Source organism: Harpia harpyja, chromosome 8 (genome assembly GCF_026419915.1).
Source record: "Harpia harpyja isolate bHarHar1 chromosome 8, bHarHar1 primary haplotype, whole genome shotgun sequence".
NCBI lineage: Eukaryota > Metazoa > Chordata > Aves > Accipitriformes > Accipitridae > Harpia > Harpia harpyja.
In genome coordinates this window covers 30,375,532-30,402,172 of record NC_068947.1, presented here as the reverse complement: position 1 = coordinate 30,402,172, position 26,641 = coordinate 30,375,532, and the positions used below count along the sequence as shown (strand labels likewise).

Sequence of the window (26,641 nt, the reverse complement as noted above, 5' to 3'; positions counted from 1 at the left end):
GATAATTATGTTTCCGTGTAAAAGCCATTACAAATAATAGATAAATATATGTATGACTTCACAAATAATGTGCCAGGATTATGCAGATAATTAATATTTAATTCAGTAATTGCTTCACTGCTAACAAATAATAATGAATAGATCATTGTATGTTCTCCACCATGATACATTTACTTTATTCAAATTTCCCACATACATAGATATCTGAACTTTTCAATTAATTTCACCCTAAGGCACTCAGAGCAAGTAATGCATATTACCAGGTAGACTCTTGAAAATAAATCTAGTTTATCTCATTTCCTTTCTCATTGCAGTCTTTATCCTGAGGGAGAATCAAAATGTCACTGCTGTAAGAGAAATTAAGTTAGAAGCTCTCTCTTTGTGTACCCCTCTCTGGGCAAGGGATAGGTTTGAAGGTCAGTTCAGTGTTCTCCATCAGTACAAAATCATATCTGCACAGCTGCAGCCTACAAAAGGAGAAAAAGAAAAAAATGTGCACAACAGAAAAAGTTAACATTAATAGAAAAATATTGAAGTATTCAAATTATTAAACCTCCAGTATTTACCACCTCTCAGAGGCAGTACTCAGGACAAGAATAAATGCCTTCTTGTCAAAGTTTACACCCTATTTTATGGATCACTAGAGTAGTTTTGCCAGGCTGTGAAAAACAACCAGGACATCAGCTCAATGGTGCAAAGTGGCATGAGTAAGAAATGTATCACATTTATCTGAAATATGAAGAAGCAATATTTCATCCATTAAAGCTATTAATCTGCATTTAAATTAATTCTTTAGAACAATGGTCCAAGAACAATCCAATTCCTGATAACACTGGGCCTGAATAGTTTATTTTGAGTTCCCTAGGTATGAAAGTTTCTCTCCTTTCATTCTGCAGAGGAAAGTAGAAAACCACATCATAATATCTTCTAACTCTTTCAGTTGCAATGACAGCATGTGTAAGAAAGTTTCATGCAAGAGATTAATTTCTCATCTAAACACCTAGAAAACTCAGAACTGCATAATACTACATGAACACATACAGAGGTCACAAACCGAGTCACACACACACAAAATCTTACTTTTTGAGGTCAACATAGATGCTCTGCTTTTTAGGGCAGAGACAGGTCATAGCTCTGCTCTTCATGCACTGCTATAGATAGACGGCGAGAGCTGGTTTGAACAGGCAAATGACTAGCATACCCTCTCATGGCACCTCTAAGGCCATACAAGCTATGATACTTATTTTATTTAAAATTATCTTCTATATTGCTCTGAACTCACAGATGTGGCTATACAAAACAATCCACCTCGGATTGGGATGTAGTGTACAGTGAAACAGCTAAAGGACAAAGTCTGAGAAAGAACATCCCACCGGGCACTTCTGTTGTTGCCCATAAGTGTGAGATTTCCAACCAGTCAAGGCTCCACCTGTATGTATGTGAAAGGACTGTTGGATTTCTATATAAGAATCTGAGGGCTTTTCAGGTCCCCACAAAGCTAAGACAGTAGATTTAATGGCTAAGAAGATCAAGACAAATTCTGGTACTCTGTATAACACAAAGCATAGAATTTCATCCAGTCCTTCATCCACAATTTGTTTTGCTTTGAGTGTAATGGTTTACCATTGTATTATTTTTGTAGAGGGAGAAAAAAAAAAAGACATAAAAGCACAGAAATTGCCAGCTTAAAAGACTTAAAAGTCCTTATAAAAGACTGTGAAAGAATTCACAGGACAAATTCCAACCAGAACAATGTAAGATTATTATATGCATCCATTTCCTGAGCTGACTTTCAGTATGTCATGTAACAATACGATGCTGTATTTTAGCGCATTTGCAACAGCATTTGCAACACGGCAGCACAACATGTTAGTATAACCAGTTCTCCAACAGCAGTTGTCACCTGGGAAGGGCTCTATCTAACCATAGGGGACACAATACTTAGACAAACCATAATGATGAGTACTAGAAATAAAAACATATGCTTTCCAACATATTGTATCTCATTTGAAGTGCAATCCATCTAACCTTGTTATTATTGAGTACCAGGAATGCCTTACGGGAAAGTAGCCCTGAGTGAGGAGCAGGTTCTCCAGTTCACCGACAAGGAGCAAAACACAAATAATTTTTCTGTTAGGTGAGGCTTTCATGATCCCACACCCTGTGTGGCTTCTCTGCTGTCTACTAAAAAGCAAGGGCATGCCACACTCTCTTGTTCAGTAGAAGTATTAATAAGGTCTTCTTTTTTGTTACTCTTGTTCTTGTTTTTGTTAAAATAACAAAGGTGGCTGGGCTAAGTATCTTTGAGACATTCACCTTCCCCAGCAATTGAGTTTGAATTGACTGACAGGTTCAAAAGCTTTTTGGGAGAACTGACATCCAGTCACACACAACTTAGGAAAGCTTTCTGGTTTTATGGGTGAGCAGAAATGATTTATCTCAGAGACCAGAAGAAGAGTCTGACAATTATATGTACCTTTTAGCACTCCCACATTCACACACCGTCTGTGTGAATAATGGACCAGCCCAGTAGACAATTGTCAGTGACATTGCCCAAACTCCCAATGTCTGCTATTAACCCAGATCTGGGGAGGCTGAGACTCCTATTGTCTTTTATCTCTGCACCTGTCCCCTGGTTTGTACCTACTACTTTGTTATATGAATAATTTAAATATTTTAATGTAGTTTCTAGTTGATTATCCTGTATTCAAGTAATTGTTGTAATTATATGTAACTAAATTAAGTAAATATAGGTAGTTATAATTACAATGAGCAATTATGTAATTATACCAACCAGTAGTGTTGTAACATCTGCATTTAAATTACCTTCACATGCTGATTCAATACACTATTTTCCATTGCTATCTAAAAGTATCTAATGTGCCTATATGATGCCATCTGATGAGGCTCTGTACAAAGGACTTTAGTGGATCCTATGTGTTGTGGTTTAACCCCAGCCAGCAACTAAACACCATGCAGCCGCTCATTCACTCCCCTCCACCCAGTGGGATGGGGGAGAAAATCGGGAAAAGAAGCAAAACCCGTGGGCTGCGATAAGAACGGTTTAATAGAACAGAAAAAGAAGAAACTAATAATGATAATGATAACACTAATAAAATGACAACAGTAATAATGAAAGGATTGGAATGTACAAATGATGCGCAGTGCAATTGCTCACCACCCGCCGACCGACACCCAGCCAGTCCCCGAGCGGTGATTCCCCGCCCCCACTTCCCAGTTCCTATACTAGATGGGACGTCACATGGTATGGAATACACCGTTGGCCACTTTGGGTCAGGTGCCCTGGCTGTGTCCTGTGCCAACTTCTTGTGCCCCTCCAGCTTTCTCGCTGGCTGGGGATGAGAAGCTGAAAAATCCTTGACTTTAGTCTAAACACTACCGAGCAACAACTGAAAACATCAGTGTTATCAACATTCTTCACATACTGAACTCAAAACATAGCACTGTACCAGCTACTAGGAAGACAGTTAACTCTATCCCAGCTGAAACCAGGACACTATGTTAAAGCAAATCAAGTGCATCTTACTTTAAAATTAACAAGAGTCAGAGTAACAGGAATGAAAACTCAAAACTAATAAGGGCTGTTCCCTGAAAATCTTCCTTATTTGCTAGATCATTGTCTGAAAAAGTCCTGAATGCTGGTAGTCTTGCATGAAATGTATCTTCTGATTTATCACCATTGGGTTGGGAAAAAAAATTGCAATATAATTTAGAGCTTCGACTATCTCTCAGCACCAAATGCTTTTAAATAAAATCATGCCAGTTCACCTGAGAGCTTGAGACTTACGGCCTTCAACAAGTTAATAAAGTCTAATGCATATACGGTCTGGGGTACTATTTTGATTACTGAGTGTTCTGTTTCTTCCTAAGTCTCTCCCACCCATCTCCTCCTCTTTCCCAGTAAATATGAAACAGTAGATTAACAAGGTTTCATAATTTTTACAAAGTATCATACCCAATTCCTACTACACTATTATCATATACCAAATCAGAAAGTCTTGTTATTTCTCAAGTTAACAAAACATACTGACTTAAGACTTACTCGTATTGTAATATTATTCCCACTCATTACTTATTTGATAACCACTATTAGGTTTTGTTTTAAATTCTGACTTTGTTGAATCTGCCATTCATGTGAAGCAAATAAGCGTAACAACTCTAAAGTACTCTTGCTATTCCTGGATATTTCTTACCTACTCCATGTAATATGTTATTTTCACAAGATGCAAATGTAAAATTTAATTGCTAGTGCTATTGTACAGGTAATTCTGGAGATCTAAAAAAATGAACATATGGCAATACTGCTGAAGTATTTAAAACCAGAACTAATTAATAAAAGCTTAGTAATGACACTTAATTATCAAAAAATGCAGATGATTTCATTTTAAGTGTAGGCAAGCATAGGCTGTGTTTTGGTCTTGGAAGGTCTTTACCTTCAGCAACAAGACCAAAAACCTATCCCAGTCCCACAAGTAGTTGAAGTGCTCCATTTCATATCTGAGTGTGAAAAGCTGTATACGGAAACATGATTAAAATCAGAAAAGTGCTTAATAAAATTTATCTTCTGGAAGGGAATTTAACCATGCAGGTGTAAGTCAGGCTGGTCTACATAAGTGGTCCTTGAAAACCCATTGTGACCAGAGAGCAGCAGCAGCCTGCTGTAACAAGCAGCATGTGTGACGTCTACATGTACAAGGGTGCTATGCACTAAATGTTAATGTACAGAGCAGCTCTTCCACATGATAAATTTGGTCCTAGGTAGGATGAGAAGGATATTCATGCATTTAGGAATATGTGATTAAAAAAAGCCAATAGAGGGAAATACACATTTCTGAGGAAACATCCTGAGCAGTTCAGTTGATACACAACTTTGATACATGACAAACACTTACCTTTCTGGATTATTAAGTGATTTCAGCCTCATCTGGAGAATCCTGAGCTTGTGTTTTGGGCCTATTAAAGTCTTCATAGAAAAGGTCAAGGAAATTTTTGATATTTTGTCAAGGTCTCGGTAAAATCCAGTTAGTATTTTCACTCTTTTATATTGCTGAAATGTTGAAGCTTCACTAAAGAAAAATATTATTTCTAGTCAGGGTTTTGTTAGCTGAGTAATATTCATTATTGCTAAGCATTATCATTAAGGTCAGAAATCTTGTAAGATGTATCGACTTTGAACATTCGGAACAAGGACATCTAGAACTGGATTCAAACCAGTACCATGCAGGGACCTGGGCTAGTTCATAAATGCAGAGAGGATCATTTCGGTGTGAAGAGCATTGCCTCTGATGCTGAGCCATAACCAGGAAAAGGAGCTGTGGCCAAGCCTTAACAACCTCACAACACTTTTTCAACTTACAAGTTAACAAGTTAAAAGGTTTAGGAAACTCATAAAATTAGTCCTATAAAGTGGTAAAAAAGATTTAGACACAAAGTACAACATACCTATTCATCTCCGATTCTACTGTGTTTCCAGCATAGTCTGTTATTTTAACTTTAATGAAACCTCTCCTAATGCTTTTATTCCAGGTAATAATATCCAGTAAGTAGTTATACACTGCAAAAAGAAATAGGAAATAATAAGATTCAAAGAATAACCTCACCAGGACACTGTTGTTATTATCACCCTGTTAAAAGTTTTCACTGGTTGATGATAGGAGTAGTGACTCCTTATTTTAAGTTACCAGCTCAAAGCAGAAGAACAAGGCTATTGACAAAAACTAGCTTCTACCAAATGGTTATTTGGAGTTCTGTGTAATTAGTGTATCATTTCCTCCAGTTCTTACATGAAAAGGATTTGCATCAGAAAGCTACCATCAGAATTAGCATGAAGAGTTTGACCTGCCTAAGGAACAAAAGAAAAATCAAGCCCTAACTAGCACCTCCAGGTTTTGGCAAGCTCTGCAAAGAGGGGATATTTGAGCTATTAGTGTAGCAACACTATCGTGTTACCCACAAAAGTGACATGTCCAGAAAACAGCTGAGGTACATTGGCAGGGAGAGAGGAAGAACAACATTGGCACAAGCTCTATGTATAGGCAAAGTGGGCAGTTAGCTAGGTGACCAGATTAATCAGGTGGTAAGAGCTGAAGAGAGACATTATTCCCATGCCTTGCTTGCCCAGCCTGAGCTGGTGCAGCAGTACAGGTCCTCCAGGCACCCTTCCCTCAGAGAAGTCAACCTGCCAAAAGCTCTGTGTGGATATGTTGTGGTTTAACCTCAGCCAGTAATTAAGCAGCTGCTCACTCACTCCCCTCCCTCAGTGGGATGGGGGAGAGAATTGGGAAAAAAAAGTGAAAGTTGTGGGCTGAGATAAAGACAGTTTAATAGGACAGAAAAGGAAGGGAATAACAATAATAATAATAATAATAATAATAATAATAATAATAATAGAATATACAAAGCAAGTGATGCACAATACAATTGCTCACCACCTGCTGAACCGATGCCCAGCCAAACCCTGAGCCATGGTGCCCCCAGGGCAGCTCCCCCCAGTTTACATACTGGGCATGACGTAGTATGGTATGGAATGCCCCTTTGGCTCATTTGGGTCAGCTGTCCTGGCTGTGTCCCATCCCAGTTTCTTGTGCACTCCCAGCCTCCACTGGCAGGGCAGTATGAAAAGCTGAAAAGTCCTTGAATTAGTATAAACACTGCTTAACAACAACTAAACCATCAGTGTGTTATCAACATTCTTATCCTAAATCCAAAACACAGCACTATACCATCTACCAAGAAGAAAATTAACTTTATTCCAGCGGAAACCAGGACAGGATACTAGAAAAACTGCATGGGGAAGACTGAGGAAGAGGAGAGGGATCTGACTACTTTCCCATGCTCCAGCCCCTTCTCCCCCTCCCCTGGGGACCCATGGCCTCAGGAAAACCGGCTGGGTACCTGGGACTGGCACCCTCTGTGCACTGGCATGGAGATGACCTGCTCCGCTGTGCCCTCAGAAACCCTGACCTGGCCTTTTACCGCACTTCTGTAACCATCACCAATATTGTAACCATGCTATGGCTACCCAGAGGAAACACAGTTTAACTACTCCCAAAGTAAGGAAGCCAAATCAATTTTTTTTTTTTTTTTGGCATGTTGCTTTTTAACATTCTCTCCTAAAAGACCAAGCCTCACCTCTGTGAGACACTGAAAGAGTTAATGTCTCAAACATTGTGGTGGGGCAAGTTCTGCTTAAGGACTAAATCTGCATAACAAGGAACTCTGCCTAGCAAGGAACCCCAGGTGAAAAGAAGCCCATCAGCGCCCATCAGCACCAGGAGGGGGAGGGTGTGCAGGAGGGTGCACAGCTCCCGGTTCTGATGTGCTGAGCAGGGCAGCTCACCGTGCGGGGAAGGGGAAGTTACTCCCCAAGCGACCCCCAAGCCCAAAGGCTCACAAACCACTCGTGACACCTAGTTAGCCTAATGCCCGGCCGAAGGAGGGGCAAGGATGATAAAAGGACACAAACTGAAGCCCCAGGTGTGCAAGCCCACCGGAACCGGATACCCAGGACCGGTGAAATCCTCTCTTCTCTTCTCTTCTCTTCTCTTCTCTTCTCTTCTCTTCTCTTCTCTTCTCTTCTCTTCTCTTCTCTTCTCTTCTCTTCTCTTCTCTTCTCTTCTCTTCTCTTCTCTTCTCTTCTCTTTTCTCTTCTCTTCTCTTCTCTTCTCTTCTCTTCTCTTCTCTTCTCTTCTCTTCTCTTCTCTTCTCTTCTCTCTTCTCTTCTCTTCTCTTCCTTTTCCTTTTCTGTAATCCCTACACCTCATCCCTTTAGACATAAACCATTGACCAAGTCTAGGACTAGGAGCGGATCCAGCCGCCCCTGGGTCCTCTCTGAGAAGGAGTCTGGAAAGCAACGGGGTCTGCTCTGAACCTCCTGACCCAACGGGAGGGCTCTCCTTATTGTCTGCCCTGAACTGATTCCCAAATAAGCAAGGCCTGTAGTATATGTTTGGTGATGCATGGTCAGCACATGTTACACAGTTTACTGACATAGTTTCCTGCCAATTTTTGTTGTGAGCATACTAATTTTGGTCGTGAGCATGCCAATTCTTTTTGTGAGCAAATAAAAATTGAGTTTTGTGAGTTAAAGCATCCCTGGCGTTATTTCACCTTAATCCTGACCTAGGAATCAGCAAACCTGAGTCATCATCCTGAGAAATTGGGACGTGACAACCTTGTATGAAAAACTTGTCCTGCTCAGGTTTACAGTGTCACTTAGTTTTAAGACCTCTCATTTATTTCTATTTCCTCTTGTTTTCAAATATCTAAGAATTAAAATAAGGCTTTAGTTAATAAATACCCTCTTTTTCAGACTGGTTTAGTAGACTCATTTTTCTTCTTGACTTTGCATATTTTCCCTTAAATTTATGCTGTCATTACAATGTTTCTTATTCCTCTCCATGTGTCTCCTCCTATGTTTGGTAATATTTCTCCCCCTTTTCTCTCTTCTACCACCCCTGTCCCAGAATACTATACATCATCTTTTCCTTCTGCAATGTACTCTTTCCATCATCAGGATTCTGCCCAGCTTGATTTTTGATGAATGCCCAGATTTTAATGTGTGTGAGAGTGAAAGCAAAGCCATATTTTTCTGCTGGAAGAATGAATGAGGAGACAAGAGCTAGCGGCCTGTGCAGCCTTGAGAGAGAGCACGGAAGAGCAAAGTCCAAGCAGACAGGAGCAGGGGAGAACAGAGGTAGCAGATTTGCATTGAGCTGAAAGACCACTGGGAATAGGAGTTATGTTATGTAAAATCCATCACATCTTTGTTAGCCTCTGCTTGGCCCTTTGGAAGAAACAGTGATGTAAGTAAGCATGATTACCACTATAAAAAGAGATATTCAGTTCCTGGTCACAAAACTTGCCAAGATGATGGAAAAAGCTAATTGGAAAACTTGATTTCACTTGAATTCCCTGTAAGCCTATCCCCATACCCCAAATCAAAGAACCTTAAACATAACCAATTAGAAGAGTGCACTAACATTTGCTTATGGTGGTAAAGTCTGTTAATAAAAACAAACTGGAGGAGAATCTAAACTGGACCTCTACATGGATAGGTAGATATGGCCTATGCCATGTCATGAGAATTCATTCCCATAGAATATAATCTTGAAACAGTCAGCTAAGTTTTCCCTCTACTGTTTTACTCCTAGAGAGACATGGACTTCTAAAAGCTGGAGTAGCTTTAGTTGACTGTGGGGTGCTCTCCTCCTGGGGTGGAACACAGAGGTGTCTCTTTTTCTGTCCCCCACCCAGGGCAGTCTCGTTTCCCATTTTTGCTCTCTGAAAATGGCAGCAATGGTCCCATCGAAGCAGGTTCTCTCGGTCCAGCTTTTTCCCTGTCACTAGATTCTCATTTTCTGGCTTCCTTGTCATCTTGGCAGTCCATCCCATTACTTTTAAAGTCACATTTCTTTTTCAGTTCATGTATTGCTTACTCTTCTGCCACAATCTTTCTTCTTCTTCCTCCACTTAGCTTATGGTTTATTACACCATTTTACACAGCAGCTAACAATAACTTTTTACTTTTAACATGCTTTTGCTCCAGATCAGCTAACATAGTTTGTTATGTATGTATTCAGTCACTCACTGCAGAATGGGTCTTGGTCTGAGGTATCAAAATAAGCTTTCGTTGGTGAACTCTTTGGGATTAACAGTGTTTTCCATCTATCAGCATAATAACCTGAAATCCAAAGTTTAAATATTTTATTTCAGTCATTTAGCAAAATCACGATACACATAAAAACTACAGAAAAGAAACTCACTCAAAGTGACAGATTTGGCTTTAATTTTCTTAAATATTCTCTGAGAAAGTTAATTGACTTGGAAAATGCAGAAATCCCCTGAGTATAATAGAATGAGGTATGCAAGTATTTCATTCTTCTAATATATTAGTATCACTAAAATTGTCATAATGTAATAGTCGGAATCTATTTAGTCTAGAGTACTACTCCAAAAATTAGCGCTTATAAACTACTGCAGAGGTAATAAAAACTAGCCCGCAAAAGTAGCCCACATATTTGCAGAGAACAGTTACAGAACAGCTTCACATTAGGTAAAATTTATTCCATTCTTTTTTGAATCATTAAAGTAAATATTTTTAAACCCTCTAGTCTATAACTGTGGATATTATTTAATAAAATGTTAGATACTCTGTAAACCTCCTAAGCTTATGGATGTAATGTAGAAAGAACTTTTGGTTTATATAATTCTATGCTTGTCTCTGGGGCTTGATAACAGTCCTTGTTCCTAAAATGGCTGATCCTATTCTTTCCCTCTTGATTTCTTTAGCTAGACTGGACAAGGAGACTAGTTCCAGGCTGCAGAGCTGCCACTGCAAAGCAGTAAGCAGGAAAGCTTGCACTAGAAGGATGCTGCTTATTCTCTCAGTTCCCAGATTCAGCTGCCTGCCATTCCTCATAGGCTTTATGGTTATTAAAAAATTTTTAAAAAAAGGTGGCAGCTGACTGGTCAAATATTTCTCCACCTCTAGCTTGGGCATTCTGTGTAAGTAAGTGCATCAGGTATGGCTAGTAACCATGCTGGGGAAGTCCTGGAGTCTTTCTGCCCTACTATAAGGTCCCGTTATTGTTGCGTTTTGTTATAAAATAGCATACAGATCTGTCTATCTATGCTTTTTCGTCAAACCTGGTCTAACTAATATAGGGTGTACATCCTAATATAAGGATATAAAAAAGACAAGGTACAAATTGAAAGTTAACTTCTATTTAAATATTCTTAAAATTTCATTCATAAGAAAACCCTGTCAACTAGGAAATGCTCACACTATTGTAGCTCTTTTCAAACTGTCCCCAGATCCTCTCTAAAAGCAATAAAACCCCAAACAATTAAAACCCCCTCCAGATAAAAGCTTGATTCCAAAAGAAGAGCCAGAGAAACCATGAAGTTGCTATAAACATTATTCCTCTTAAACAAAAACCACAGGTACTCTAGGGTTGATAACACACTGTGAAAGCCTAAAGTGATGAACTAAGTAGAAGCAGTTTCTCTGTAGAAAGGAAATACACTGAGAATCTGTTTCAGACTGGAAAGCATAATGATCAAAGATTAGGAACATTCAGCACCTGTGTCTAACAGATAACAATAAAGCAAACAAAGCCATAAACTTAAAAATACTTTAAACAGTATGCAGCTCTGCACGTGATCAATCTCTACAGATCCCTTAACATGATACTACAGATCTCTGGAGTAGCCATAGAAAGAGTTAGTCTGGATTTCCCAGAAAATCTCACCCAGCCCAGAGCAGATACCGTAACACTTACCCAGTACTGGACAGGACATTGGCTGGAAAGCTTCACAATCAACACATTTTCCTCTTTTGTACTCCAAGTAAGAGTCACAAGGGTATGTTATTATGTTGCACCTTCTTTTCAAAGATGATAAGAAGAGGAAGACAGATCTTTGATGGTCACACTTAAAATACTGAAGACCTTCAGGAAAGAAAAAACCAAAATATACAAAGAACATGTAATCATTTTTCTTGATGAAAGAAAAGGTGTTATCAAAGTAATCCCATTTACCTGAGTCATTCTTAGCTAGCCATGCTTTTATTCTCTGGTTAGTTGACCACTAAGTGTAAAAAATGGATGCACACACACAAAAAGAAGCAATTGAAGACTATTTTGAATATTACAGGTACAGAGAAAAGTCTACAGGGTTTTATATGTAAGAAAGAGTCTACTAAGTCCTATCAAATTTACAGACTTTTTTGTTATAAAGCATGAGTCTGAGTTAAAATTTGCCTTGTTGCATCCAAGGCAGAACATTTTGGCAGAAAAACTGCTGTGAGGAATACTTCAGAGTTTCTTCTCTTGAGTTTTTCTGGGTAATAAATTCCTTCCTTTCCTACCAAAACAAGCTGTGAGAATTGTACAGATGAAGATGATCCTGAGTCTTAAGGGATTCTCCCATACTCATAGGCACACACATGGAAGCTCTATGCTTCTGCACCAGCTCTAATTCGTAGCAGCACTGTGCAGATTAGTAATAGAAACATAGATAGACATAAACATATCCAAAAAGAATAAACAAAGAAAATGGGCAGCAACCTTGCCTAAGATTTACAGAGGTTGAAATAAGCAAAATTCTGCAGCAAAAGATCATGTTGTAAAATTGTTTTCATCCTAGAGCCTGAAAAACCTGTCCAAAACCTAGTTCATCATTGCCAACCAGGAGTAACCTAAGACACAGTGAAGATTTGAAAGCCTTGCCTTTCATGTCATATGCAAGTGATCCTGTCCAAATCACTTGGACACAAACACCTTCCCCCATGCCTAGCCATATATAAACACAGAAGAATAATGATCACTATATGCAGATTGTATGTATAACTTAATGATATAATTCCATCATTCCAATTATAATAATATGGTGGAATATGTATGCATATAGGAAGATCTTTATTTAAAAAAAAAAGATGTCAAATGTCTTTGTTATTTCTCATTTACTGAGTGGGGATGGACAAGAAAGAATACAATGCCCTCAGCTCCCATATTACTGAATATGTGCAGTGTCCATTGAATTCAGTTTAACCTTTTTTGATTTGATCTCAATCTCTTTTCTCATTAATTGAACATGTTTTTATTTACCACTGAATACTGTTTGTGGACAACCAGGCTGATCCATTCCTCCATTTGGATAGAAATCAATGGTTCCTAAAGGCTTCTTGAAACCTAGTGCTAAAGTAAAAACATCATGAATCAAAGAACCATAAACAGAATTATGCAGTCAATTATTTATCATTACATTCATTACAAAATAACATGGAGGTCTTAAAGAAAATTTTTGTAATTATACTTTTCTTCTGTTCTGTAAAGGGAAGTCATGTTATGAGTTAAAATCCATGGCTTTTTTTCTTTTTAAGAAAATTATACACATGTAAAATGCTGTACACAAATGTATACAAATTTGTGTAGGATTCCTACTGCCACAAAAGAAAAAGGAAAGAATGGAAGCAACTATTCAGTATTGTAGCAGAGACGTTATTTAAACAAAGAAATTTAGGAAATTCATGTTGTCTCCAGCAATCAAAATTCTTTCTCAATGTAATTTTCATTAGAGTAAGATTTTCCAATTTTTGCATGTGACATTGGATTCTGAGCTGCACTAATATAAGTAGTATATCAAGGTAGAAAAATCTGTATCTATCTGTCCTATAAAAGACCCTGGGTAAGATTTAGCTCAATCTGACCTACCTTCCTTTTTACCACACATTATCTTTATTTACATAATTGGAACATTACGAAAATTGGTATTTTACAGCTTCACGTATAAATTTGTATAGTAAAATGCTTAACTTTTAATATTATTAAAGAAACTGATGGGAAACTACACAAATAATGGGACACGTGGTAGGTTTGAAAGGTTTACTCAAGGTTTTGAGAAAAAAATTAAACCAGATTATATCATGGATGAAGCAGACTTTATAATGTACTTCATTTTAACCTTACAGTAACATGATATAGAATTTTAAGCAGTGGATCTGTAGTGTACTATCATGATACAGCTGAGACTGGCTATCTCAGAAGGGACTAATTCAGTGATAATCAAGTGCTTACAACCTCTACATTCATACACACTAACACAGCAAAAGAATGTTAATGCTAAACTATTTTGGAAATAGCAGTATCATAAATTAATGCAATAAGCATTCTTTATTCAATGTGCAGACTTGTTTTTTTCGTATTCAGAAGGAATACACTATAACAAACAAGACATAAATGACAGTGATGTAATCACTACTTTTGCATGATATTAATTGGACTCGGGATTATACAGTTATCTACATATGCCTTCAGTTAGCTGTTGCACATAAAAGTTATTTCAATATTTTCAGGTTCAGTCATGAAACTTCACTTACTCAATAACATAGCTACTCATGTTAGAACTGAACAAAACAGCCCATCATTGCTTTAGTCATTAGCAAAGTTGAGTTTCAATTTCTTGATGAATAGGCATAATAACATACAGTATGATTTTAAAAGTATAGACATTGTTAGAAAGCAACAGCACAGGAATCTACCTGATAACACAAAATATACTTCTGCAGTACTGTTTAGATGTTACTGAAATAGCCTATCCCTTCTCTTTTGCTTTCCTGCCTTTCCTCAAGTTGAAATAGGAAAGTTAAGGCTATGTCATTACCATCAGTGTCTGAATGGATTACATCAACAAATTGTGCATCAGTACGATCCAGTCTCCCCTCTGGTGGTTCTCGAGTGAACGAAGGGCCCGCTGGATCCAGACCTAAATGAAAATAACACCAGCATTACAAATCCTGGGGTGTGTTTCTACACATATATACAAGACTGACATTTGAGCATTATTCATCAATGACTCTTCATTTTCCTGTGATAATAATAAAAATAAAAACCAGCACTATTCTTCTCAAGTTTCCATTCTTCAACTTGCTAAGCAAAGCAAGGGTTCCTAACACAAGACTGATCAACCCAAATCTTTGAATTTCTCTCTCTCCCTAATTAGTTGTGTTCATCTCCCAGTTCTCCAGATGAATTATAAGCCAACAGCATTAGGGATCAGGATCAAATTAGGAGAATTAATTTTGTCCTTTTCCCAGAAAATACCATACCTATTATGTACTTAAAAAAAAAGGAAATGGACAATATAACTACTCTCACCACCAGAAAAACAAGATGAAGATATCTTGGATGGAGACAATTTCAAACATGCCTCAATCATTTTATCAGTTGGTGTTGAAATTAACTTATATAAAAACAATTTTTACATACAACTAAGTGAAATACTAGGTTTTGACCACATATTCACCTGAATGAGGTTTGGAAATCTTATACTCAAACCAAAACTCAACTAATACAAAAGAGATTCCAACTGAGATCCACAAAAAGCACTTTATATCAAGGAGGAGGGGATCTGGGTGGCAAAGTATTTGAAGTGTAAACGTTGCATATTCTCATTCATTTTAGGGATAGGGAATTATTGTTGTGCAGCCCTGAAGCCTGATAATTTTTAAGATGGTAATTTCTGTCCTTCACAGGGAAGTGAAATTGTTAGCTGAGGTTTGCTTTGCTCCGATTTTCTTGACAACAAAAGCACAAAGAGGGGAAAAGAAAAAGCAGCAGAGACAGAAAATACAACTGTCAAGGCAAAACATATTCCTACACTTAAATGACTCCTAATCACATTCTCACTGACTGATAGACAGGGACAGTGTATGACCTTAGATTATCCAAATTTGTATTATGATTTAACTGGCAGATGGGCTTTAAGAACTAGTCTAGGAAGGTTCTCTCTCAAGATCAAGATAACCATGACCCAAACCACCACAGAGAATCATGGAATGCCAGGAATTCACATTCATAGTACCCCAGGTGACAAAGGTCGTTGGTTTAGTCCACTAATTAGTTTTATATTTCTGAAACTTCCAAACAGTGAAGAAGAAAATATCTTTTCCTTTTTTTTTAAATCTCATTTTTCCAATATCAGTTTGGGCCACTGGCTCAACTTCTTTGAAAGAAAAAGTGCCAAAGCAGTTACATAAGAGATTATGAGCATTGTGTGTTTGGACTACTCAGTCTTTGCCTTTATTCATCCATATTTGTAATTATAAGAAGGTGATTGAAACATTTCATATAATTCCATTTAACTGTGAGCATCTGAGTTCAGAAATTACATGGATTTACTAGCTCCCAGTTATTGTTCGGAGAGAACACAGACCTGCCAGCCTAGCATTGCAATCAAGGCTGTCCCCAACCAGTGATGCCAACAAACTCTAGGTAATGAGGATTCTTAACCAAAAGAATGTAGCTGGAGCCTATCAATCACACTCATAGAAAATGCCCAGACTTCCAGATTACTGTATGAAAAGGGGAGGAGTCTCTAACTCACTCTCTTAAGGCTGGCTAGTAGCTCCTCTTACATTTTGGGAAAAAAATTACTTAAGTTCTCTGCAGAGAGGGTTTGGAGCTATGAATCTCAAGGAGAGGTAACTGCCTCCTTTCAGCCTGAAAACAGCTGCTCTCTTAGACCCTAAACACTATCAGGATCCAACAGTCTCTTCTCCCCTTAGCACCTTTTCTGACAGTGAGCTTAGTCAGCTTCCTTCTCAACACGCTAGGTGCAGTGAGTTTTGCTCTTTCACCACAAGAAGTATCTGGAGCCTGTGCTCTCAAATTAGCATTTGGATTCTGCCCTAGGAACCAACATCTAAAAGTTTATCCTAAACTTCCTGCGGTCCTGAAAGGTGTACCCACGTGAGGGTACTCCAGTGTTCACTGTATGCACCACTCCCACAGACGGCAATGCTAACGATGAAACAAGTATGAGGTAAAATTTGCAATATCCGTACACAGGTTGCACACCTGATCTAAGCTCCCTGTACAAGATAGCTCAATGTACTAAAGCCTACACCATGTTCAGATACCTCAAACTGAAATCCCTGTGCCTGATTCCAGTGGCCTGACCAAGAGCTTTTGAACTTCCCTTACCAGGGGGACCTGACTTGCTCCGTCAACTAGACAGAAACTCAGGTAGCTCATCATTTAACTTAAGTGGCATTTGGATGTAGCACTCAATTTTCATTTAAGGGACTAGAGGTAAACAGGTTGGAAATTTCAGCTATAATTTGTCCTGAAGGCAGATTTTCACAATTTTCTGAACTTCTATCAGGGATACATTTTTCCTTGTGTTTGTTACTAAATAATCAGTTCTTATTTGTCAATATTTCAGTGCTAGCATCTATGTGATTCACAGCTATGACAATACAAGGTACATTAGAATATGTGTATCGGGATTAAAAGCCTTACCTGTAATTCTGCCAAGTTTGCCATTATACTTCTGGCCAACAAAACCAGCTATATGAGCCCCAAGACTAACTCCAATCATATACATAGAGTCAAGAGAAGCTCCATCCACCTATCAGAAAAAAAACCCCAAAGTCACAACCACACACACTGTTAACTGAACAGACATCAGTAGACTGATTTAACTTTCACTTTTTGTCTACACTCTAACTTATATCTCTAACTTTAAAAACAAATGGAAATTACAAAGTTCTTTTCAGTTTGCCATTCCATACTAGTTAAACAGTGTAGTAATTATTAATTTCTTTGACTAGAAAAATGTAAAAAAGAAGCTTGAGTCACATTTCTTCCAAAATGTCACGCTAGTTAGAAGGGGAGCAGGGGAGGGAAGAGGAAGACATTTACCAGATACAAGAAAGATGAACCAAAACTATGAACTAGGAAAAAAAAAATTCTCTCCCTGCCTTATTCTTCCACTAAAATAAAATAAAAACATAATACCACTAACAAAGACTTATGCCACAGATCTGCTGAATAATGGTGCCAAATGCACACCTGCAGGAAAGCCTTAAATGCCCGTTCTACAAAGCAGGCAGTATTTAAAAAAAAACAGCCTTCTAAAGAACTCTGAAACAGTATCAGCAGACCTGTTGGAATCTCTGCAAAGTGATGGGACGATATGTGGGATCTGACATATTAATGTGTCTCAAAATGAATTAACAAAGGTCTCAGGACTGCTTGCAAGTATGAAACCAATAGCTGTGGGACACAACGTAAGCCACCACCATCACTTTGATGGCTTGCACAAGATCAGCCCAAGCATGCCCTGCTGTCATTGCTTTGCCAGGCAGATCTGTAACCAGCAATTAACCAAAAATCTGCATCAAGAGATTTGCAAAATACACCTTTTTAACATACTTTGGATTGGAGACTGTTCTTCTAGTCCTATTTTATTTTTCTATTCCATAACAATAAATTTACTGTCATAATTACAAATTGTTATCACTATATCTAGTCCCACAGGACAGACTCAGATAGGCTTTCTCTTGTTTCACCTCAGCCTTTCTCAGAATGCTGGGGTTTTTACTCAAATTCCATATGAATATTTTCTTACTGCACAGCATTCAAAATTTCTGAGAATGGTTGGGAAAAGAAGTGTTGAGAACAGAAGAAAAATCAAGTGATAAATCTAACAATGGCATAAATGAGATGATAACACATTTTGTTCATTTGATTAAGCAATAAATCTAATGCCCAGTTAAGACCACCGGCATCAACAATTGTTTCAGCAGTTCCTTCTAGGATCAAGAAGTTTATATAATTTTGGAACAAATATTTATATCTCTGTCAGTGATTTCTTTTTCATTTAAAATCTTTCATTATAGTAGTTTAACAGTAAAAAGTAGTGCAATGCTTTTGTAAAATTTTAATGCTGCATACTATTTGAACACCTCTCACTTCACCTCCCCACTGGTGCATTCATTCTTTCCAGAAGACCTAAAACTTCCAGATGGCTAAAGAAATCAGATGCGCTCTCAGGCATACTTCAGTGAAAGGGAAATAAAAACTCAGGTGAAGTTAAAGATATGCAGTAATAACTGCATGCAAAGTTAGTAAATACTTTGGTAAAGAAATGTCATTTGATATTGTTCACTGGGCTTTTTTTTAGACGTATTTTAAATACATCCCACTCCCACTCAGACTATGCTATTTAAACTTATTCAGAACAGATGCAATTCTCTGCCTTACCAGCATCTGGTCAACATAGTTCTTCAGTATTTCTGCAACTTTTCTGCAGTTCTCAACAGCAGTTATGTAATTCACAGTTGTAGCACCACGATTCCAATCAACTATAATGAGATTAATATTGTCTGAAGACAGTAGAAGCTCTTTTATGTCACCTAGCCATGCTGGTGGAGATCCTGTTGGTCTGAAGCCATGAATAACAAAGACAATTTTCTTGGAGGTATTAAGGTACTGAGATGCAGTAACATTGTGTTCAATGAGTCGCTCAGAACAATTTGGATTTTCCTTTGTGTATAGCAGTAGCTGGACTTGGAGTTCCGTTCCAGAGAAAGCATTGCCTATATTAAGATCCGTAAATTCAGGACATTTTTCCTCCTCATCTGAAAAAGATGAAAATGTTAGGCAGTCATTTGGTGAGTTAGACCACCTGAAATACCACCTCTTCACTTTTCTTTCCGCATTTTTCCACTAAAAGTGAAGAACTTCCATTTCCTTCACTCCAGACCTTTGCAATGAGGTGCCAGAATGTGCACTGAACAAGGAAACAGTTTAACTAATGACTCTGCAGATATCACTATGCTCCTCTGAACCCTTCAAATACAAAATTAACCTTGTTGTTAATTAACCTAGTTGTTCCTGAACAATATATTTTCTCCATAACAAGTACAAATTAGCAGTCAGTGTTGATAAGATCCTTTGCATAACCATCACATTTAGGTTCTCAGAATTTTTTCACAACTAGTGTGCGTTGTATAAACAGGAAGACCAATGTGGTTGTTTCTTCCTCTTTTGGCCAGGGTGTCAAAGTTGCCAATCCTTAGGCCTTACTGTTTGATCTAGCAATAAGAAACAGTTGCCTGACAGTACAGGATGACCCAGAACCCTTCTCTAGTTTTGGGTAACCATAAGGACACCATTACCAAGAAGCAAAGAAAGAAGAAACAAAAGATCCCATTCTGAGTTTGAAAAAATAAGAATCCGTAAGGTCAGTGTACATAATGGTACAAGAAAAACTGTAGTATTTAGCATTTCTGTACTCTGACAGTTCTGCTATACAAGGTTAAACTGTAGATCAGTCAGGATCAACAAGAGGATGGATATTTTCAAAAGAGCCTAAAAAGACTTAACTTTTCCCCTGCGTGCTTATCAACATCCAAAGTTAATGCTTTAAGAAGTATCCTTTGGCTGCTGAGGTCACATTGTGTGGATGAGCCACTTCAGGATACTGGGCACAACACCAACACCTATCACAATTCTTCTGTATGGCCTCTTCACCTTCACTATGGTGTTAGCTGGTTTATGGCCAAAGAAATTTGGGCCCATCTCTTGACTTCTAGTGGGCTATGCTGCTTTTCACAAGGCTTTTGTCTGATATTTGAGGGCACCTTTCTCAATTTTTCTGTCATTAACAACTTTGTAAAACAAGTCAACTTCTAGAAAGCAAAAGTAGGAAGAGAAATAGTGCCTACTCAGTTCCTTAAAAAATAATAAAAAAAGTAACCTGAATTTCTCAGAATTTTTGAGTTAGAGGTGAGGCAGTCCTAGCTCTTCTCCTTTTCCCAGCAAGCAGCTAGCAGGCAGAACCAAATCCACCACATTTGCATATCTGAAATGGACAGCAAGCCCTCACCAGTTTATAAAGCTGTGAAGGGCAAGTGCAGGGGTGTTGCAAGGTCTCTGAAAAATATATTTCATACCATAGTGCAGATCTAAACAAAGCTAAACAATGTGAATTACAGCACTTAAGGTGCAGTAAAGATGCGGTAAAGACACTAAAGACACTAATTCACTTAGGGAACTAGATCAATCACCTCTAGGCCAAACCATGTATCTACAGTGACTAGATCGGTCACCTCTGCACTAGACATGACAAAAAATAATGGCTATTTGCAAACAGGAGCAGGGTTGAAGTTACAGAGTGTTAGAAATGGCCTGAAACTTCCTGTCTCAAATCAACTAGACAAAAGTTTCGTGCCTATCATCACCTTATGACAATAGTACAATTACTACATGTGGGAAAAGTTAGAATTACTTGTATTTCAAAATAAATATCACCGTTCTCCTCATTTAGACACTGTATAATTTATGTAACTTTTACTGAGATTACTGGACAGGTTATTAACTAACTAGCGATACAGGAAGACAACTCATTTCATTGCTCAGACTTATCCAAGAAGTTGATCTGAAACTGAGAGCTGTTCAGCTGCAGTTGTTTTGAATTTAATGAAAATAATATTCAAGAACCTGATAAAATGTCATACATGTGTCATAATACTGAGATATTAATAGAATGTGTCACATTTAATCTCTAGTTTTCATATGATATACGATGATAAAACTAGAATACAAATTCTATTACACAAATGCCATATACAAAGCTAAAATACAAAACAGCCACTTGATTACTACAGCTATTCAGATTCAAAGCTACAACATGAAACTCTTTTATTTTTGCCTAATACTGCTCTTAAATCCAAGTTTAATGACTGATCCTTATAATTCACTCCTACATATCTAATATATAAAAGATTCATGCTAAGATATTGTTGAATTGTTCCGCCATATCCATGTAAATGTTTTGATTTCTCAGAATTTCATTGGTAGAAATAACAATTAATTCTTCTAAAGCCAGTAGAATGACAGTGACATAAAACAGAGACACAATCTGGTCCATGGAAGTGAGAATCCGTCACAAGGAAATTATTTTAACTGACGAAACCTATTTACTAGCTGGCAAACATCAAAGGGAAACAACTCATTTACTTATAGCTGTGAAACAACAGCAGTTATTCTTTGAAAAGTAAATAGACAAAAAAAGAAATTATTATGTCTTTATTGTGGAATTAGATAAGTACCATAAAAAGATTTATAGAGGTAATACTTTGAATTGTTTAGTGAGGACTCATTAAGCAGAGGTTTTTCAAACTCCCATTTCTGACTGATTACTGGAAGGAATACCCAGCTGCCCTTTCTGCACACTTGTGGGAGTGCTCACATACACTTTTCTGTACAATCAGAACATACTAATAGGCGTTGGGGTGTTACATATGCAGTTTAACTCAGTTAATATACAATTTTAATTTTTCTGTGTACATTTGTAAGCATTGTAAGTCTCTTGTGTGGTTGAAAAGGGAAAAATCTTAAGTGCACACTGACTTTTTTGTAACTAAGTTTAAAGCACAACATGTAACTTGAAAACCTGTCAGCCTATCAAATCAGCAATAAACAATAAACTTACGTTAATATGTTAAAACTATTTCACAATTACCTCTTTACTTTGTACAAAGTGCACATACCTGAGTGTGCAAAGTACAGCCAGAGATAAAGTATCAGGCTTTGTTCTATTTACTTTAAAATGAAAACCTACGTCTCAGTTTCAAGGTGATCAAATTCTCTTTACTAATCATCGGCTCCATTAGGCATAATTCACAAGATTTAATCTTTTGTCCAATTTAAATGAAGGAATATTCATTTTTTAATGCTTGAATAAAAGCCAAGAGACTACATCGCAAAGAATAAGCTAATGGTTCTTACCTGATTTCACCCAGTATATCAAACAGATGAAGAAACACAATTTCAGCATGTGGAAATGGAGAAAAGCAATACGTAATATCCACAGACAAGTGGCAAATCGGGTGTTTCCTTACAGTATGCTAGATTTCTAACCTAACTGAATGTCACTAATGAAGTAAGTGACATATAGAGTAGGAAGCAGAAAGCAAAGCTGTATTCAAGCTTCTGCAATTCATGACTCCTCCTATTGAATGACTTCAGTAAGTAGGGTGGTTTCTGGTCTTTAAGGGTTGGGACTGGTTTTTAATCTATTTCGCTCTCTCTTTGGCTATCAGCACATTTACATGTAAGCAATAGATGTTATATATTACTGGCAACACTGTTACATGCGTGGAATTTAGGAAGCAGAGTAACTGGAGGTACATCGCATTAGAGACCCACCGCGTGTCTTTTTAAGTGTGTCAGTCAACTGCAATTAAACACACTGAGGTGGGCAAAAGAAACTTGGAACAAAAAGTCATTCTGGTGACAGAAGGATTTTTCTGGAAGAACTTGAAAATAATTCTTAGAACTGTACCTCCGTGGATTATTTTTGCACAAAATTATCTTCTGAGATTTTTCCAAGGAGTCATTCTCTAACCTAAATCCAGAGGAGGTCTGTGAAAGTGTTTATATGGGAGACAGATGGAGCTTAGAGCCCCACAAATCTCACCCAGACACTGTCTTGCTGGGTGTTTTGGGTGTGTAACTTAACCTCATTCTGTCTGTGTCCCCAACTACAAAACAGGTGAAGAAACATTTATTTTTGTGAAGCTCATTTATTTACAAACCAATTCACTGGGTAAATACAAGAGGACAAGCTTCAGTTTCTTGGAGTTCACTGTGAGGTGAGGAGGTAGATAAACTCTGCATTATTCAAGTGAGACGTCTGGGTGCTCAGTTTGCCTATATATAGCCCTCAATTATTTCCACTGCAGGAGAAAGAAAAACAAACCATAACCACTCAAATATCGGAGATGCATCCCAGAAATGGTTTTTTTGCATAGCGTATCCTTCGCAGTGCTTCTAAACATAAGGTCTAGGTGTCCTTATTTTCCATCCACAACAGTTAAGGGGGTGGGGGTGTGTGTTTCATTATATACTTTTAAGTGATGAGTCTCTTCAACTGGCTTTATGATTCTCAGCAGCTCAACAAAGCTGTGCTACACAAGCCCCTGCAGCAGATAGCCTTCAGGAAATCTCAAAGTCTTCAAGGTCTTTTCCCCTTTGAATGCAGCCACAAGAAGAAGATGCAGTATGTCCACTCATATGAAAATCGACTTAGCTTAACCAGGGACCTTTTATTACTTTTTTGCTTCCATTTCTCAAATTTGTCACCCTGTTCTCAATAAAGTTCACTAAGGCAGCTCTTGTTGTTCCTTTGCATTCTGTCTTCATCTCAAATCTTTGACACTTCGTCCAACTATTATTATAAAAGCACAGCCCTACTGACATTACATATTACTTAGATCAAGTAATGGTTCAGTGTCAGTTTGGCTCTTTCCCCTCTCTACTTTTTAATATAGATTGTTATTATAACAAAAACTTTGTGTACTCAAGCAACCACCAGTTAGGCAGCCTCAGCATGCACTCAGTGTGCAGTACGCATTCAAATACAAGTTAAAGCATGGAGAGCTCAACACCACTGAAAACAAATTGGTAATAGCCCCAGTAAAATATCTGCCATGCTTATCTAAGAGCCAATCACCTGATCTTAGAAGAAAATCTTACGTATGTGCCTTTACATATACCTAATGCCACTAGCTGTGAATAAATACACACGTGTTCTCTTACACATGAATGGGGCAAAGAAAGGAAATTTTAAGTTTCCTCTTGAACTGAAAACCAGTAAGCCCAGCTCACATGTAAGTAAAGTACAGTGCTACCCATGTTGGTATAACGACCCATGAAACAGTTTTAAAGCCCTCTGAAATCAGTCTCAGGAAAGGACTCCTTTACTATATCAGTGCCCAGAAAGTTTTGCAGTATTTATTGATCAGAATGTTGAACTCACCTCTGTTGGACTCACCTCTCTGTCATATGACAAGGGGACTTTGTTCACCAAGTGGCACTTATGCCACTTAGAAATTAATAAATCTTAACTACTGTTACTATTTACACTGTAGTTTCTACTGACATCCCACTGTCAGGTAAATCCTTCAAGGATACCCTGATTTTCAGGTACAAGGTCACAAACAGATGTAAGACCCTTAAAGTTCATCTACTGCCCATCCTGCTTTGCTGCATATTGTTATGTCAACTGCTTTTCTCACAAGAATACACTTCTTCTCACACTGAAATTCAGAGTTACCTGCTCCGAAAGTCCTTTATGCAAACCAGTGGAGGATGCTGGCACTGCCTCTTCAGCACTCAGACTGTGTCCCACAGTGGTCAGGACCATAGGAGTTGTACCTCCTGAATGAACCCCGATGCTTTTTGGGGATCCCACAGCCTGCCAGCTATTAAAACCCCCTCAAGACTGGCCAAGTATTCAATTTGGAAAAAATACATAAATACTTCATTTTATGACAGTACAAGATTACGACGATTTACAGGAAACAGAATGGCACTTTTACAACTCAGTTTACCCCCAAAGGTTTTGATAAAATAACAGCTAAAAACATTACAGCACAGTTTTCAAGATTAAGATCGAATTCTTACTCAAGACTTGATATCCTGAACTGTGGTCACGTGTAAATGTATTTCCCCTTCTAATCTTCTCTCTACCCACAAGGATTTTGTAATCTTGGGAAATCCCATTCTCATAATAATTGCCATAATTCTCATTTCTCTTATGAAGCAAGCCACTTCTCCAGAAAAATTCCTCTCTAACCACTAGTTAAGGGCACTCTTCCCTTTCAGGCAAGACGAAATCACAGGCGGCTTTTGCAATGCGGTATGTTTAACTATGAAAAAAAGCTGCCTAAAGATTACAAAGGCAAAAACCCTGACTGGCTTGAAGAAATTTGAGACTTATTATGTATTCTACACTGAGGCTTGTAATTCCTGTAAATTGATAATCCCTTTCTAAATAGACTTGACAAGTCAGTAACTAAGACTCCATTAGAAAATAATGGGCATTGAGGCAAAGCACACCATCTATGCTTGGGAAAAAAAATTTTCTTTAATACTATTTTTCACATTGCTGTCATCAGGATGACTTCTGAAAATGTGCTCCTTTGTAAAATAACACTTGAAAAATACATACTGAATGTTAAATGTGTGTATATGCTTGAAACCTGTTTGCAGCAACCATGCAACAGCGGGTTATAACACAGGTATAACTTCAGCTTTAAATACACCCGTATTGACCTGAAGAATAAACAGTCGGATCCCATTGGGATTCGGATTGGTGTAAAACAGGGTGATCCAATGTCTCCAATTTTATTTAACTTAACCTGTGGACCCCCTGCTGTGTAAGTTAGAGGAGGAAGGATGTGGGTTCCAACGCTACTTGAAAAATATAACAACTATGGCTTTTGCAGACGACTTGGTACTGCTGAGTGGTTCATGGGAAGGAATGCAGAAAAATATTGAAAATTTGGAGGTCTTTTGTGATCTAACTGGCCTCGACACAAGGGGAGAAGTGCCACGGCTTTTACATTAAGCCTGCGAAAGATTCATATATGATCAATGACTGTCCTTCATGGACAATTAACAGCACTCCCCTCAGTATGACTGAATCTGGTAGCTCTGAGAAGTACCTGGGCCTATGTATTGACTCATGGACTGGAGTATCAAAACCAGAGCTACTGGAAAAAGTGAAGGGGTCATTGCAACAGATTGGGAAGGCTTCACTGAAGCCATTTCAGAAAGCTGACACCTTGGAAGAATATACTATTCCGTGATGGATTTACATAGCAGACCAGGCCGACGTAAAAGCTATGTACCTGGAAACCCTGGATTTGGCAATTCAAGCTGCCATCAAGGAATGGTTACCTCTACCAGCATGTACCTGTGACGCCATCCTATATTCCAGCACTCAGGGTGGAGGCCTGGGTATTACCAGATTCTCGGGGTTGATCCCTAGTGTACAGGCTCAAAGACTAAACAGAATTCCGCAGTCTTTGGATGAGACAATAAGAGCAGTCATTCGACAAGAGGGTATTGAGAAAGAATTTGAAAGATTATGGATCGCAGCAGTAGGAGATAGGATAAAATTCCAAAAATTTGGTACCCTAAAGCGGTCATGGTGATTTCGGAGGAAGTAGGCAGTGAGCAACCAGTCTCGGAATGGGAGATATCTGCTCCAAAAATAATCTTTCTGAGGCCCTGTAACTGGCAAAACCAGGAATTTGTGAATTGGACCAAGCTGTTATCCCAGGGACATGGAATTTCCAACTTTGAGAAGGATAAAATCAGTAACAGCTGGGCTGAGCATTACAGAGGCATTCCCGACAGAAAGCTCATCACGGCATTACAGCTAAGAGCTAACGTCTACCCCACAAGAGAATTTTTGGCAAGGGGCAGACAAGACACTCAGATTAAATTTTGTTGGCATTGTCAGGCAGAGAATGAGACCT

At 38.1% G+C, this 26,641-nt stretch overlaps 1 protein-coding gene across 1 annotated transcript; it reads right to left on the bottom strand.

Annotated features, from left to right (window-relative positions):
* Positions 1–145: 145 nt before the first annotated feature.
* On the bottom strand, positions 146–22,301 carry LIPI (lipase I). Its single transcript, XM_052795121.1, has 10 exons — positions 22,101–22,301; positions 18,570–18,946; positions 16,824–16,932; positions 14,185–14,286; positions 12,630–12,719; positions 11,304–11,471; positions 9,611–9,703; positions 5,464–5,575; positions 4,914–5,087; positions 146–467 (listed from the first exon to the last, which is right to left on the bottom strand). The coding sequence occupies exons 1-10, from the start codon at positions 22,147–22,149 to the stop codon at positions 365–367; spliced, it is 1,377 nt and encodes a 458-aa protein (XP_052651081.1). The 5' UTR covers positions 22,150–22,301; the 3' UTR covers positions 146–364.
* Positions 22,302–26,641: the final 4,340 nt, after the last annotated feature.